This window comes from Ambystoma mexicanum, chromosome 1p (assembly GCF_040938575.1).
Source record: "Ambystoma mexicanum isolate Mex_15411 chromosome 1p, UKY_AmexF1_1, whole genome shotgun sequence".
Taxonomy (NCBI): Eukaryota; Metazoa; Chordata; class Amphibia; order Caudata; family Ambystomatidae; genus Ambystoma; species Ambystoma mexicanum.
In genome coordinates this window covers 946,925,134-946,942,436 of record NC_090921.1, presented here as the reverse complement: position 1 = coordinate 946,942,436, position 17,303 = coordinate 946,925,134, and the positions used below count along the sequence as shown (strand labels likewise).

Below are 17,303 nucleotides of genomic sequence, written 5' to 3'. Positions count from 1 at the left end.
ACCAGAATATGGGGGGTGAACCCCTATCTCCACCTGTAAAGGTTTTGAATACTTTTGAAAAATGTTACAATTGTTTGGCTTTGGCAAAGCTTGTTGCCTAGAGCCCTCCGAATGCTGGGAACAGTTTTATTCGCTAGGATACGACTTAACCTACCTTTTGGAACAATTTCCCCACCCCAAAGACCCTCCTCCTAACTTTTTCCCAGCTCCCAAAACTTCTGGAAAGTTTGAACTTTCTGGGAACAAGGCCCCTGTCGCCTTAGGGTTGGACTTCTAAAGTTAGGGTTGTATTCTTGTGGACTACCATTGCAAATAATAACCGTTGCCTTCCATTTCAGTATTGTGAGGTGGTGGAATTGTGATTATACTTGACTTACCATGACTATTACCACATTCTGTATGGATTAGTCCCCTCCCTATGATTGCCCTGCACTTGTCATCTCTACTGGTACTCTCATTCTCTCCCTATTATGTACTCAATTGAGACACCCAACAGCCTAGTCCTACAACACACCCACTGGAAGGCAATACAGGCATGCATGCTAATGTATGCACCTTTACCTTCTGATTCCCACCTCTTTTCCTTAACTACAGGGCCTTACTTTTAACTTGAAAGTCAAACTTGGGTGTATTTTGCTTTTAACTTGAAAGTCAAACTTGGGTGTATTTTGCATTTAACTTTGGCCATTGATTTTAACCTGGTAGCCAAGTGACTGTTTCTGTACTGCTGTATTTGCTTACTCCTTACTCCTCTCCTCCCACTCATAGCACTTTCTGTTTCTCCCATCTATTCCAACTGCTTTTCTATCAACTACCCTTCCCTTCTCACTAAGTCTGGTAAGAAGAAGTTTAAAAAGGATATCTTGGCCTCCAACCCTGGTCTCCGTATCGCCGATACCTATACCAGCGCCTCTTCCAGACAGACCCTCACTGATATCCTCTTTGCTGTTCCTTCACCGGATCTATGGACCCCCCATATGATCGCTGCGCTATGCCCCGTCTCCTCCTTGCCAAGTAATGGTGGCACTCACTGGGAAGTCCTCATGGCTTCTTTCGACTCCTCCAGAGTCATCCTAAATGTCTACCTAAAAGGCACTTTCATGGTCCAAGGTCCTCAGGCCAATCTCCTCTTTGATAGGCGGTTCCCTCGCCTTATCAACTTCCTCTCATCTCAAGCTGTCCCCTCCTCTCATTCCTTGGCTACCTTGCCCACTCTTCCCTCCTCCTCTGCCCCTCTTCAGTCTACCTCCATTACTCTGCAGGGCGTACCTCTGATTTGTACCCTTCCCCGGTAGGTCTTTAAGGTCGGCAACCTTCTTCATCTTGCCACTCTCAATTCTCGCTCTGCTGTCAAACACTCCTCTGACATCTGCCACCTCCCTGAAGAACTGGACCTTGATGTTCTTGGTCTTACGGAGACATGGTTCATAGCCAGCTCTGTCACAAGCTTTGACACTCTCCTCCCTGCTGGCTACAAGATCCTCTCCGCTCCCAGATCCACTCGGCCTGGAGGGAGCGTAGCCCTGATCTTTCCTGAGTGGATTCCTGCCACTATCATTCCCACTCAGATTTACTCCTCTTTCGAATGCCTTGTCTGCAGGCTATCAATCACACCTAGCCACTCTCTTACTGTTACTACTCTCTACCGGCCCTATTACTACTCTCTACCGGCCCCCTGGGCAAATCACCTCTTTTCTCTTGAGTCGGCGGACCTCTCCTCCTCCCTCCTGGCCTCAACCACTCAACTCCTCCTCCTTGGTGACCTCAACATCCACCTCGATTCTCCCTGTCCCCCATCTCTGCTCTTTCGCAACCTCTGCAATTCCCTCTCCCTCCTCCCCTCTGGCCCGACACACTCTGCCAGACACACACTTGATGTCTTGATCTCCTCTGGCTTCCCCCTTTCTATCCCTCTGACCACTCTTCTCTCTGGAGTGTCCACTGCCTTCTCTCCTCTCATCTCTCACTCTTTCCCCCAAGCCAAGCCCACCCCAACACTGCCACCTACCTTCTCTGACATCCAACGTATGAAACGTGTGTCAGTTGAGGCTTTCGCTGCCACCTTCTCTCCCCCCCTCCTCCCCTGGCGGACTCTCACCCGGACACAGCCCTGTCCCTTCTCTACTCTTTTATTTCTGATACTCTTAATGCTCTTGCCCCTGTCATGAGGATCCGCTTGAAGTCCAAAACCAAGTGTAATTCCTGGTATGACTCCAGCCTAGCTACACTTAAACCTAAGTGTAGGGCGGCTGAGAGGAAATGGAGGGCTTCTTGCTCATCCTCTGACAAACTGGCCTGTCGCCTGCTCCAAAGGCAATACTGACTCTCTGTCCGCACAAAGAAGAGAGAGTCCACATTCAAGCCCGTGTCTCTGCAGCATTTAACAACTCGTCCGAAATCTGCAAGGAGCTTGCCAACCCTGCTGCAGTCTCTACCCCTCCTCTTGCCTCCCAGGCTCTCTGCAATGCCCTTGCCTCTCACTTTATCTCAAAAAGCAGGACATCCTGTCCACCCTCTCCTCCGCCTCCCATTCTGTTTTTGCTGACCCTCCTTTAGCCACCCCTCCACCCTCCTTCTCTTCCTTCCCTCTTTTCTCCGCTGATGAGGTCACTAGAAAAGTCCGATCTATGAAAGCCTCTTCAAAACAGGTTCATCCCTGTTCCTCTAAAACCATCAAGGACCACATTGACACCCTCACTCCGGCCCTTGCTGATTTTTGCGACCTCTCCTTTGCCTCGGGCTCCTTCCCCTCTTCCTCTGAAGCACTCCTTTGTGCATCCTCTTCTCCAAAAACCCACAGCAGAGCCTTCCTATCGCCCAATTTCCATTACTCCCTTTCAGGGCAAACTCCTGGAAAAGCTGGCCATCTTTCATCTTAACCTTCATTCGGATTCTGTTGGCTGTCTCCATGACCACCAATCTGGCTTCAGAGCGCCCAGAAGCACAGAAACTGCTCTTCTGAACATGCGCGAATATCTGCTCTCCAACCTTGACTCTAACATTCCCTCTGTCTTCATCCTCCTCGATCTCCATACCATACCACCCTGCTCAACCGTCTCCGTGATAACCTGGTTATCACTGATCAGGCTCTGGCCTGTCTGAACTCTTTCCTCTCTGATCAACCCTCTCAGGTCCAACTTGGGTCCTTCCTATCATCTATCTTCCTCTCTACCTGCTGTGTTCCCCAGGGGTCCAACCTCTCTCCCTGGCTTTTCAACCAATACCTGGCAACTCTCGCCCACTGCATGCAATTTTCAGCTCAAATTTCCAGTGCTACGCTGACGACACTCAACTCATTTTCAGGCTGCCCTCGGCCACCTCATCTCCCTCTCTCAATTCTGATTGCCTAACTGCCATTCAAGATTGGTGTGCCGCCAATGATCTTTGTCTGAATGCCAGCAAGACAGAGATCCTCCTCATCGGCACACCTTCACCATCCTTTCCCCTCACTTTCTGGCGGGCCTCCCTTGACCCTCCTCCTACCCCCACCTGTGAGGCTTATAACCTCAGGGTCATCTTTGACTTCACACTTTCCCTCTCCGCCCACATCTGAGGTCTCTAAAAAGTCAAACTTCCTACTGCACCTCCTCAGAGGTACTCTGCCTTTCCTTTCCTTCCCCCAGAAGCTCACTGTCTCCCAAGCTCTGGTACTCGCTAGGTTGGACTATTGTAACAGCCTCTTTCTAAATATACCTGCCTCTTCTCTCCACCATCTGCAACTAATCCAGAAGAGGACTGCGATACTTGTCCGTGGCCTCAAGCCCTGGGATTGTCTCTCTCCAGTTCTGAAATCTCTCCATTGGCTCACGGTGAATGCAAGGATTAAATTAAAAACCCTTTGCATTGTCCACAAGGCTTTCTGGGGCCTGGGTCCAAAATGCCTTCAGCTATCACTCCGCAAATACCTCCCCTCTCAAGCTCTTCGCTCATCTACCTCTAATTCCCTCAGGGTCAGTCGTTTTTCAAAGAAACAAGCTGTGGATAGACCTCTTTCTTCAGCTGGGGCTTCCCTCTGGAACAGCCTCCCTGCCACTCTAAAACTTGAGAACCATCTCTGGTTCCGGAAGCACCTCAAGACCTTCCTCATTGCTTCTTCCTTTGCTCTCCCTCTCCCCTGCTGATCTTCTCTCTCTTGGCACTGTGCACCTGGCCTCCCTCTGTCCCCTGGGCCCAGGTACCTGCTCACTGTGCCACCCTCCTGCACTGTCTCCTGGCCACTCCTTGCACTGGGAAATGTACCCATACAGCCCCCCCCCCTGTTGTTCTTTTCTGCACTTATTCAGACTTACCCAGTCTGCTGCCGTAAACACAGTACTTGCCACTTGCTGGCTGCACTTCCACTGTTTATTGCCTCTATTATCTATTTATTTTTATTTATTCTTATTTATCTTCTGTCCTCTGCTCCGCATTTTCCACTTCTCCCCCCTTCCATGCACCTTTCCCCTTTCCCTTTCCCATGCACTTGCACCTTCTCAATGTCACTGGGCCTAGTAAGATCGTTGTTGTGTTCTCCCCTGTTCCCTCCCTTGCCTTGTCGTGCTCTGAAAAACTGGTATATGAGCGCGATACAAATAAAATATAATATCATATATATTGCACAGGATATAGGGGCTAGATAGATGTATTTTATTAGTGTTGTGTGATAGTATTACTTGCTTACAGTCATTTGTATAGTGTTTGCTTGTCCATAAATATAGTATTTTTATAACTAACTGTCTAAGTGTAATCCTTGATTACCAACCATGTGGTCTCATTGTGGACCCTTTACCAGGCTCACCCCTTCCTGACACTTGGCCTTGACCATGCTACCTGGATTTCTTTGGCTACAGCTCCCAGAGTTGTCCCTGTTCACTTACTAGGCCTCTTACACATCTCAGTCTAACACCGAGAACACACCTTCCATGTGTTAAAGCACAGTATGAACAGTTATCTTTCGAATCAGTAGATTTATTTTGTCAGCATAGTGTACATTTTGACTATTCTTCATCTACTTTTTTGGCCTGCTATTTTACTGCACGTATTAATGTATACATGTAAAACGTTTTTATATTAGATGTGCAATTTATTTTGTTTTAATATCAGCCTCTTGGGAGCCTTATTAAAAAACGGTTGTATTTTGGTAATCTGGTTAATACTTTTCTGCAGGATAAAATATGCAGAAGAATAAGATGCAGCCATCTATAAAAATATGAAGTTGCATTTGGGTTGTCTACTCCACACTGATGTTTAACCCATTTATTTTTGTTTTGTCGATCAGAATGGCACTTAACTTGGCAACGTTTGGTAGTTAAATTCCCAACTATGAATGGTAAAAAAGCAAACTAATTGTTTAAGCAACAGTTAATATATATTCTTTTTTTTGCAGCCGCCCGAATGCATTTCACAGAAAGACATCCGATTATTCTGTAAGTGTCGGAATTTCAGGCTTACTTTTTGAACATGTTGCGTGCAAAATGCTTACATTTTTAGACAGTTTACACTGTATTTTAAATAATGGGTTATTTGTCCTGAAACCATTTTTATTCGTACAATAATGTCAAAACCTGTTTGTGAATAGAGATTGTCTGTCAAATAGGGAACGTACTAGCATAGCAGTAGCTGACAATGAAGATTGCCCATGCTAACTGCACTGGTCAGTCTTGATTCTGTTAAAGGCGAGCATTATGCTTTCTTTCTTTTAATTGCTACCATACAGCATTTCAAAACTTCAACATTTAACCAACATGTTTTTTTAAATTTTTTAAAATTTTTTTATAAACAAATAAGAAAGCTTTCAGGGTTAAATTCCAGTCCTAGAGGCTAGTGAATGTGTGAACCACAAGTCCCATGAGCCTCCTTTTCCTAGTAGTCCCGAGACTATGCTCTCTCCACCAATCCAGTGACGGCATCCCTTATAAGAGACTTCCCCTTTTGGGTCCCTTCCTCTTTCTTTACTGCAATAGTGTAGTGTCCATTTTCCTGACCCAAACTCGAAACTTCCATAGCAGGATAACCGCTCAACTCTGATTCGGAACATCTTATGGTCCAACGGGACAACTGGTATTCCGTGATGTGCTGACGCAGGCTTGCGCATGCTGATTTCTGGTCATAAAATATTGATGTGAGGGTGGGAATGCGAAATCTCGTCAAAATAATAACATACCTTTACATATTTGGTACATACAATGATCTGTATCTTTCGCATTCAGCTTGGTGGGATATAATGCTAGCCTCCTTGTCTTTAATAGAATCAAGACTGACCAGTGCAGTTAGCATGGGTAATCTTCAGTCTATGACAAGACGGAGGCGAGCATTATGCTTCTTCAAAGCTTGCCACCACCCCGTTAGCCATGTCTGACAGAGGCTTAAAATAGAAAGTTTTAAACGTGGACTCTGATGACCAGTCGGCTGTCTTCATTATCTCTTGTAGAGATACGCCCGCTGAAAACGGTCTGGAGGCCATCGCGCCGCGCACAGAGTGCACCCCAAACAAGGTTAGATCGATGCACGCCCACTGCATCACTTCCCTTACCCATCTGGCTATGGTCGCTGTAGCTATTGCATGATAGGGCTTTCTACGTGCAATAAGTAACTGGGTAACGCCTGGCGGCCTAAGATGCGCAGTGGCAGCTTCGTAATCGTTGATGCACTGCGCCACGCACAGTTTCTTATCGCTTGGAAAGTATGGGTAAGATATCACTCTGGTATCGGTCTTAGTTCTTTGTACTATGGTAAAAGCTACTCCTTCGGGATAGAAGATCTTCCTGTCTATCTCCAGGGCTTTCACATCTGAGACCCTTCGACAAGCTGTAAGGCAGAGTAGCATTGCTAGCTTGTATGAAAGCTGTGATCGGGAGAGGCTCCCGTTCTCGGGCCATCTCGTGAATAGCTGTAGGACGTCACGCACAACCCATAGGCTTGTGTACTTGGGTTCTGGAGGTCTTCTTATTTTTATCCTTCTCAGTAGCCTGTGGACTGCTGGATGTTCTCCTATTGGAGTACCCTCGACCCTGTCGTGTCCTGCGGACAAGGCGGATCTGTATACGCCTAGAGTTCTATACGCACAGCCTTCTTGACATTTATCTGCTAGGACATTCAGAACGTGCACAATAGGTGCTCGAATGGCATCCAGCTGGCAGTCTGAACACCAACGTGCCCATGCGCTCCATGCCGTACTATAGCTCCTAAGGGTGGAAGGCGCCCAGGAGTCCCTGATACAATCTGCAGCGATCTGTGAAATGCAGTTCCCATCTTCTTTTTTTTTATAACAAGTTTTATTGGGTTTTTGTGCATGTATACAAAACAAACAATATCCAATCAAGACAAAGAAAATAAAGAACAAAGTTGAACACAACACTAAAACATAATTTGCATACATATGGAAAAGGGGGGGCAATGCGCATGAAAAATGAAATTCGTCCGGGCGCACACGCACATCTACTGCGGATAGACACACATACAAAACCAGTTGCATTATTGTCCGGCTTCACAACCGGTTGATGGCGAGGCAGTTCTTTGTGTTAAAGTCCTGGCTTGATGGCAAGGCTACGTAATGCAGTTCATTCTCCCAAGCACTGCTTGCTCATAGTACTTTTCCCATTTTTCCCATATTTTATCCACCTTGCCAGGGCAGCCCCTCGCTTGGTATACTCGACGTTCCATCACACTGACCGCATCCACGTCCGTGGACCATTGGTCATAGCTTGAGCAGATTTCTGACCACCACAATTGTGCAATGTTTCGTTTGGCAATCCCTGCGGGTGTTGACAGCAACAGTCTTTCGAAGAGGGATAGTTCTCCTTCCTCTTCAATACCTAAGAGGAGTAGTTTCGGGTCATTAGGTATCGGGCGTCCTATGACCCTCGATAGTCCAGTACATTTACCCCAAAAGTATTGTATGTGCGTGCACTGCCATAGGATGTGGTAGAAGATGCCCTTTTCCTGTTTACAGCGCAGACATTTGGGATCGGTTGCTTTCCCCCAGTTATACAATGTTAGACGCGGGTAGTATATTCTGTGGAGGATCTTTAGTTGAATAAGTCTGATTCTGGCCGAGATTGCTATATCCCTGGGGTGCATCACGGCCGAAATCCAGTCCTCAGGAAGTATCGGGCCGACATCTCCTTCCCATTTCAGCTTTAGGTTCGATGGTTCTGTCGTGGCAAAAACGGAAATGGCATTGTACATGGTGGAAGTGACTTTGTTTTCTACCCTCTCTACAACTATGTTTCGCTCTATAGGCGTGCATTCCGGCATGTCTGTCAATTGATCCCTTTGGGTTGAGAGGGCATGGTGTAACTGCTCGTAGTGGTAGCGTTCGGTAACTGGGAGGGTATATTGACTAGAGAACTTGACGAATGGAATGAACTGATTATTCAAAAATATTTGTTGTAGAGTGTGTATATCGTCTGCGGCCCAACTGGGCCATTTCGGGAGTCTACTGAGACCTCTGAGATGGGCGTTGTTCCAAATAGGCTGGACTGGGATGATTTTATTGTCCCAGCCAATATATTTGTGAGAGTCTTTCCATATTTGTGCTGTCTGTGCCACTATCGAGCGCTCGGAGGGCGACATTGTTTCCCATACACTTTCGAGTGGGGACACATCCTGCCTGGCGTTTATTTCCGCTCGTATATGCGGGAGTCTGGGGTTGCCATGTAGTATGTCATTGACTGTCGCCATTTGGGCCGCCCAATAATAAACTTGGATGTTGGGGAGACCTATCCCCCCTTCCCAGACTGAGCGTTGCAGGGTTTTGAGGGCTATCCTCGGGTGTTTCCCTCCCCACAGCAGCCTGCGTGTTGTTCCATCTATTTTGTGGAATTCTTCCGCGGGGATATGAAGGGGGGCATTTTGAAGGATGTATAGGAATCGGGGTCGGGTTAACATCTTGCAGAGCGCTGCTCTGCCTACTAATGTCAGTGGTAATGCCTCCCAGTAAACCACATCTTGTTTGAATTTCCTCATTATTGGGTATAGTTTTTGGGGTATATAAGTGTCGAGGGCGTTGGTGATGATGATGCCTAAATATCGGAATTGTGTAAGCTCAATCTGGTAGGGGGAGCCTTGTAGTGGTACACAGTCCACACCCTTCACAGGGAAGAGCACTGATTTGAGCCAGTTCACCCTGAGGCCGCCAAAGGTTCTGTAGTTTCTTAGGATAGCAGTGACTATGGGGCCTGAGATCGCCGGTCACCTAGGTATATCAGGAGGTCATCTGCATAGAGGGATATCTTGTCCTCCCACTCCAAGTTCCAGCGAAAGCCTGACCATGTGTCTGTGTCCCGCAGGATGACTGCCAGTGGCTCGATTATTAGGGCAAACAGCATTGCCGAGAGGGGACATCCTTGCCTGGTGCCCTTCCCCAATCGGAAGACATGCAAGAGCCAACCATTCACCTTCACCTCTGCCAGGGGATCTTTATATAGAAGCTGGACCCATTTTATAAATGGTTAACCGAAGTTCATTTTCTTCATAATTGCTCACAGTGCCTCCCAGTACACCGAATCAAAGGCCTTTTCGAAGTCTATGGCCACCAGTGCTGCTGATTGTTGCAGGGTAGGCGCTCTTTCCAAGGCCAGATGCAGCCTTCGTATATTCATTCTGGTTGACCTCTGGGGCATAAAGCCGCATTGGTCCGGGTGGATCAGCTCCGTGATGACCGTTTGGAGTCTGTTCGCCAGTACTTTGGCCAGTATTTTTGCTTCCGTATTGATTAGTGATATGGGCCTGTAGGAGCCGCATTCATCCGGAGGTTTGTTTTCTTTTGGGATCACGATTATCGTGGCTTTTCGGAGGTCTGGCGGGAGCACGCCTTTCAATAGGGAGTCTTCAAACAGATTGAGTAGGTGCATAGGCAATTCTAAATGGCTTAGACGTTTCCAAATATCAACCGGGAAGCCATTGGGGCCTGGGGTTTTGTCGGCCTGGAGTTGTTATGGCTGTCAAGATCTCTTCTTCCATCATTTTACCGTCCAGCGAATCAGCTTGTTCTATGGTGAGGAAGAGTAGAGCAATGTCGTCTAGTATGTAGCTATTCGGTGTATCGGTGGGTGGCGCATAGAGTCCATCATAGAAGTCAGCAAAGCATTCCGCTATTTCAGCATCAGTGGAGACTATTCTGGCTTCTCTCGTTTTGATGCTTTTTACTATACGTTGACCTTCCTCTCGTTTTTCCAACCATGCAAGCATTCTGCTTGCTTTTTCACGTTTCATATAGGCGTGCTTTCATGGCACTATGTGCTTTTTGGGCACAATCCAGCGATAGATTATGTAGGTTCTTCTGCACCAACATTAGGGCTCTGTGTCTGGGGGGGTGTCTCTGGAGACATGTTCTGCTTCCTTGGTCATAACTTCCTTCTCAGCTTTGGTGATCGATTTGTGTTGCATCTTCTTCTTGGCGGAGGTCCATGATATGATCTCGCCTCGCAGGACTGGTTTGTACGCTTCCCACAGGATGGAGGGGTCATCTGTCGAGCTTGCATTCAGCTCGAAGTATTCGGAGGTGGTTGTTTCTATTTTTTCCTGTAGTTCTGGGAACCCCAAGTAGTAGGAGTTGAGAAGCCAGGTGGGCGGCGTACGAGGTCCCTCTGTCTCCAGCTCCACTAGCAGTGGAGAGTGACCAGATATGCCTCTTGGAAAGAAGGATGCATTACAGGCCTTATGAATGTTCTGGGATGGAAGAAAGATATAGTCTATCCTGGACATTGAGGCATGTGCTCCTGAGTGTAAGGAGTATTCACGTTCTTCTCCATGCAATTCACGCCACGTATCTCGGAGCCCCAGTGCGGATGCAAAGGCAGCAAGTCTGGTGTCCGTTTTGGGGGTTCTGGTCCGAAGGTGTGTACGGTGTAAGGCATTGTTCATTACTTCATTAAAGTCCCTTCCTATTATACATGTATCTGCCATTCCCGTCGCCAGGATAGGGGTAATGTCAGCTAGCAAGGTGTTTAGGAGGGCTGGTGGGGAGTAGATCAGGGTTATCGCCAGGGTTTGATTCCATAGTGACGCTTGCAGGTGTATGTATCGCCCGCCTGTGTCACGTATTACTATTTTGACTTCAAGCGGTAGTCTCTTGTGGACCAGTACTAGCACTCCTCTCGCTCCTGTGGAAAAGCCAGCATGGATCGCTGTGCGGTAATTGGATCTCTGGAAAAGTTTGCATGTGGTTCCCGCCAGGTGCGTTTCGGTCAAGAGGACTATATCCGGGGAATGTCTGTTTATGTATTGCAGCACTAGTCTTCTTTTGATGCTGGATCCCAGGCCATTCACATTCCAGGTTATGAGCTTTAGGTGCTTGTTATTAGGAGTCGACGCAGATGCCATCAAGTGTTTGGGCGTGTGTTTCCTGGGTGTCCTCCATAGGTCGCATCTGCGCAGCGGACAGTTGGACGAGTCTTACTGCAGCCATTGCCTCTCGTGTTATTCTCATATTATCATTGTATGCTAAACGTGAAAAAACTTTAACAATTCCAACTCCCCCCTCCCCATACTCCACCCCCAACTGAAGCATCTGTCGGCCCAACATCAAGTTATAAACCAGTTAACCTTCAACCAGCATGCGCCCGCCCTGCTTTCGTGGGGGCATCCAGTCTGGAGATGCCACCAGTTTGCGAGACACGGCCTACCAGTCGAGGCCTGGTTGTAAAGCACCTTCTCGGGGTACTTCGAGTTCTCTTTGTTGTCTCGAGGGGGGGGTTGCTGATCAGTCGCCAGCCTTGTTGTGCCATGTGGTTCGGGTTTGCATTGTCCAAAGTGGGCTGTTAAGCTCACTTCATTCGATAGTTTCTTTCATTCGAGCGTCATTTTGACTAATTCATCGTCTGCTTGGTGCGGGATCGCATGGTGCGGGTCCGGCTCGCGTACTTTCCGGTGGTCGTTCAGGATGCGGTCTGCCACGCTCCCCTCTCTGCCTCCCCTCAGCACCCCAGTCCCCGTCTATGTGCCTTTCCGCCCAGTTGCAGGCCTCCTTTGTGTCAGTGAAATGGACCGAGGTGCCATTATGAAAAATCTTCAATTGGGCGGGAAATATCAATCCGTATCTGACTCCCATCGTTTGCAGGCGCTTCTTGAGTGGATCGAAGGATTGATGCGCTTTCTGTACTTCTCTGGTGAAGTCAGGAAAGAAAGCAATTCTCGATCTGTTGTATGTGACTGCCTTTTGATCTTGCCAGTTGGAGCAGGGCGTCCCTGTCCCTATAATTTAGGAACCTTGGGATGACTGTTCGCGGGGGTGCGCCGGGTACGGCCTTCCCAGTCGGAATGCGGCGGGCTCTTTCTATGGAGAAAAATTTGGAGAAGGCCTTTTCATCGTATGTGTTTAACAGCCAATCTTCGAGAAACAGTTCCATACAGTCTCCTTCTGCCTTCTTCGGGAAGCCGTGTATGCAGATATTATTTCGCGGAGACCTTCCTTCGCTGTCATCCACCCTTGATTCTAGGATCTTAATCCGTGCTAGCATGCTGGACATCTGGTGATTCGCCTCTTGTATAGAGTCTTCAGTTCCCAATATCCTCGCCTCGGCCTCTCCAGTGCGTGCGGTTAGTTTTTGAAGGTCATGCCTTAGCAGGGACCCATCTGTGCCTATGTCAATTTTTTTCTCCATCGAGGTTCTGGAGCTAGCAGTTCCCATCTTTTCCTGAAATTCTGCACGCCAGAAGATGTAGGGAGCGTGACTGTATCATCGGGTGAGCTTGCCCTGTTGGATTGAGGAGGAGGTCCGGGTGGTGTGGCACTATCCTCAGAAAATCCGAGGAAAGTTCCATCTCTACTGGAAACCAGGGCTGGGATTTCCATAGCGGGGCTATCAATACTAGCTCTGCTTGCTCTCTGCGGGCTTTCGCTAGAGCTCTCGTTATCATTACGAATGGCGGGAAGGCGTATTGAACTGCTCCCGCCCAGGGCTGGAGAAAAGCGTTTGTCCATGCTGCTCCCGGGTCTATCCTCCAGCTGAAATATTTGGATGTCTGTGTGTTCAGTCTGGATGCGAACAGATCTGTTTTTAGGGGACCCCATAGCTTTAGTAAGCTGAGGAACACTTGGGTAAGAAGTTTCCAATCGCTGGAGTCTGTTAGGAAGCGCAAGTTCCAGTCTGCCACATTGTTCTGGGTGCCTGGAAGATACTCTTCGATTTGGTCCCCCCTAGCTTGTTGATGTAGCAGACCGCTGAGATGTTGTCCATCTTCAGCAACACGCAACATTTCGCTCTGCCCTTGGTGAAAGCTTGCACCGCAAAGGAGCCTGCTAGCAACTCGAGACAGTTTATGTGAAGAAGTAATTCGTCTTCTGACCACATGCCTCCTGTTTCTGTATGTTCGCACCTGGCTCCCCATCCCGTCGTCCTGGCATCGGATTCTACCACCAGGTCTGGAGCGTCGCCGAAAATGGCTCGACCGTTCCAGGCTTCCATGTTTTGTAGCCACCAGTGTAGCTCTGTTGTCGCTTCGTCGTCTAGATCGACCATCTGGTGATAACCTAGACTTCTTGTAGGTGTTTGCCTTTGAGTCGCTGTAGCGCTCTGTAGTGGAGGGGACCTGGAAATATGGCCTGAATGGAAGCTGGGAGAAGCCCCACTTTCCTGGGTAGGTTCCGAAGAGGGGTGACTTTCTTCGGTAGAACTACTCTGAACTCGTTTTTGATTGCTTTCACTTTGTGATTGGGGAGCTCTAGTTGTGCTTTCAGTGTGTCTATCATGAATCCCAAGAATTCGATCCTCTGCACTGGTTGCAGTTGAGACTTCTCCAGATTCACTAAGAACCGTAGAGCGGATAGTAGGGAGAAAATCCACCGGACGTCGCTGGCTAAGGAGGTCTTGTCTGATCCTAGCACTAGGATATCGTCCAGATATATTATGATGCTGATTCCTCTCTCTCGTATGGCTGCGGCTACTGGGCGCATGAGTTTGGTAAAGGCCCAGGGGGCTGAGGCGAGCCCGAATGGTAAGCTTCTGAATCGCCAGATCTCTCCTTTCCATCGGAAACGCAGGAATCTGCGGTGTTCTTCCGCTATCGATATCGTCAGGTAGGCGTCTTTGAGGTCTAGACGCGCTATCCAGTCACCTGAGCGTAGCAAGTCTCTGAGGAGGTGAATCCCCTCCATCATGAAGTGATTGTAATATAACCATTCGTTCAGTTTTTTCAAGTTGATGACTGGGCGGACGTTGTTTTCTATGTAACAGAAACATATTGCTGATAAAACCCGGGTCTAGTTGGGTCTCGCGCTCTAGCGTTCTTTTGCCTTGGTTTTTCTAGCTCGCTTTGGAGTAGAGACTTTTCCAGAGTCGACATAGTAATCGCCTGCGGTTCTCGCTTTTGGATCGGGTCGCTTACAAACTCTATGCGCAGCCCCTCTACAGCGTGACGCACCCATGCATCGCTGGATAAAGAATGCCATACATTCAGAAACTGCAAAGTTCTGCCCCCCACTTGGCAGTGGGGTGTACTCACCGCCGGAGGCTCCGGGCTGTCGGTCGTTTCCTCTCTGTCTGCGGCCTCTCAGAAACCTTGCTCTGGAGGGGAAGAAGGAGTCCTGTTGCCTGCCTTCTCAGTACTGAGCTCGATGGCCTTGGGGTCTGCGGTGAGATGAGAAGCGACTGGACGAGCGACCCCTGTGGTGTCTGGTCCCATAAAAAACACGTCCTGGGAAAATCCACGGGATTGAGCTCTGTGCTTTCTCGAGGGTGGAGTAGGTCCCCACGAATTGAGCCATCTCCTTGGCGAAAGCCTCGCCAAAGAACAGGCCTCTAGCTCCTTGGCCTGCCTCGTAGGACGCTAGGTCGCTCAGTTTAGAGTCAATCTTTAGCAGGATGCTTCTTCGTCTCTCTCTGATGAGAGGGCACAGTTGGCATTCCCCAACAGACAAACTGCGCTGTGCCCAACTAGCTAGTGCGATGGGGTCCATCGGGGTACTGGTGTCTTAGGCCTTCTCTGCGAGGTCCATGATTTTTGCCAGAGGGCCGGCTAGGTCTAGGACCTTGTCCTGGCATCCCCACCAAGCTCTGTCCACTCCCTTCCAGATGTCTCTTGATTCTTTTCTCACGAACGTGACCATTTTAGGGTCCAGGTCAGGGGTATCTGATAACTTGTTTGGCAGCTCGGGGCATGGGCATTCTGCTCTCATGCGCGAGCGGACCTCTTTATCTAGAGGCTTCCTTAGGTGTTGTCATGTAGAGTGCCACTCTGGGTGAGGGGCTCCATTCTGTGGACCTTGGGTGCTGGTTGGTCTCCGGGTTGAAAATATCGTTTGTGTTCTCTCCATCCTCTGGGATCGGGGTATCCAGCGCCGGGTGCCCAGGGAGGTCTTCCTCCTCACCTCCCTCGTCATCGGGCGAGTAGCCCTCATCAATATCCCCTATATTGCTCACCCCTGGGGTAGGGGGTCTGACCTGGCGCTCTGTTGCCTTAGCCAGGAAGGCCTTTTTCACTCTTGTGACAGGGTCGCTCTCCTCTTGGGGGTCGTGGTCGACCTTTCTTTCCTTTCTCGGGGGGGGGGGTTAAAGAGTCTCTGCTCTTCCGAGCTGTACACCCCTGTTCAACATCCTCATGGGGGTGTCTTGCTGACATGCCTTCGCCTGGGCTCAGAGCCCGTCTCTTTTTGGAGGATCTGTGGTCTTTTTCCAGCATCCATGCCGAGCCTGCTCGCAATTGGCTGTACGCCTTCTGTGACTGCTTGAGAGAGTGAATCTCCCAGCACCTGTTTGAAGCTGAGCGGAAGCTCAGTATTTTGCTGGAAGGGCTCTCCTTCCCACTCCTCCTCACTGTATTCTGGGGTAGTGGAGCGATCCACTTCATAATGAGCCATCTTATCTTGTGTTAGCAAGGCTAACAGATTAGGGTCGTCTGGTTGGCTCTTATTAAGTAGAAGCTGTCTGTGGCTGCAGGCCTTAAAGAGACACGCTTCTTTTATCTCCTAGATATGTTAATACATTTTTTTTATTTTTATTTGTGCTGCTGATAAATTTCGGCAAGGCAGCAGGCCGCCTCACTGAGTGCTTGGCAGCTGTCAGTACGGCCGTGGAAAGGCTCTGTGTCTAATCCATTGTTTTTATTTTTTTTATGGGCACCTCGAACACTTCGCACTACACGTCTTCAAAACGGAAAGTGCGCGATGAGTAATGGACCCGGGGAATGCTGGGAAGCTTGTCAGGCTTCCGGCTTCCCCAGGGTCCTAAAGCGCGTCGGCCGCGCGTATGCACTGTGGAGCGGGGCCGGCTGCCTCACGCCAGCTGAAGAGCTCGCGGCTCTGGCCCCACTTCTACTCTATTTTCTCAAAATCAGTTTAACTGAACCTGCGAATGAGGTCGCGGCAGTGCCGCGCCTCACTTTCTATACTATAGTCAGAGCGGCGTTGCCGCTCGCGTGGCGCAAATATAAAGAGAAGATAAGTAGTGAAGTATGCATGCGGCGTTATTAAAATATGCGTTATTCCTTATGTGAACGCTGCGCCAGTAACGTTATTATGCAGATAATTGGTATTAAAGGGAGAAACATAGAATTTGTACTTAACTGACTATGGCAGCAAAAAGAAAGAGGAAGGGAACCAAAATGGGAAGTCTCTTATAAGGGATGCCGTCATTGGATTGGTGGAGAGAGCATAGTCTCGGGACTACTAGGAAAAGGAAGCTCATGGGACTTGTGGTTCACACATTCACTAGCCTCTACGACTGGAATTTAACCCTGAAGGTTTTCTTATTTGTTTAAAAAAAAAACATGTTGGTTAAATGTTGAAGTTTTGAAATGCTGTATGGTAATAATTCAAATAAAGAAAGCATAATGCTCGCCTCTGTCTTGTCATAGAATTCTTTCTTAGTTTTTTCCTATTGAAAGCTACACAAATTCTATATTTTAGTTTTGGCTATTAAAGATTGCAATAATGCCTTCAGCAAATTTAGAATGTATCGGCTTTGTAAAATAACGTTCAACCGTTTGTCTTAAAACCCTTTGTTCAAGGTCCTCCAACTTTCAAATTTAATCATTCCTGCAACATGACTTTCTGAGTTTATAATGTATAGGAGGTGTTTCTCTAAAAAGTGGTCTTTTTTTTGTTTGGGTCGAATGGCTCAGAGGCACTTTTACAGGATAGATATCTGGTTTAGACAGATGCAGGACTCCTGAACACCTCTATCCACAAATATTTTTGCCTGACTGAATAGGGTTTGCCTAGCTGATCATGATTGGATGGCCAATAAAACCTCATAAGGTGCACAGCTATGAATTTGCAGGGCAGGGTTAATGCTCTTCCCCCTTAGTGAGACTGTGGGCCGTTTGAGAGGTTTGTTGTGGTGAATCTACCTTGGAAGAAGCACGGAGAGATGGGGTCACTCAGA

General features: G+C 48.3%; 1 protein-coding gene across 7 annotated transcripts in view; it reads left to right on the top strand.

Annotated features, from left to right (window-relative positions):
• The window catches only part of NAE1 (NEDD8 activating enzyme E1 subunit 1), a 976,013-nt gene that overhangs the window by 542,216 nt on the left and 416,494 nt on the right, over window positions 1-17,303 (top strand). For all 7 annotated transcript variants that reach the window (XM_069653211.1, XM_069653219.1, XM_069653249.1 and 4 more), the window contains one exon: window positions 5,366-5,405. In XM_069653211.1, the coding sequence (XP_069509312.1) occupies window positions 5,366-5,405 (40 nt within the window). The remainder of the gene's footprint in view (window positions 1-5,365; window positions 5,406-17,303) is intronic.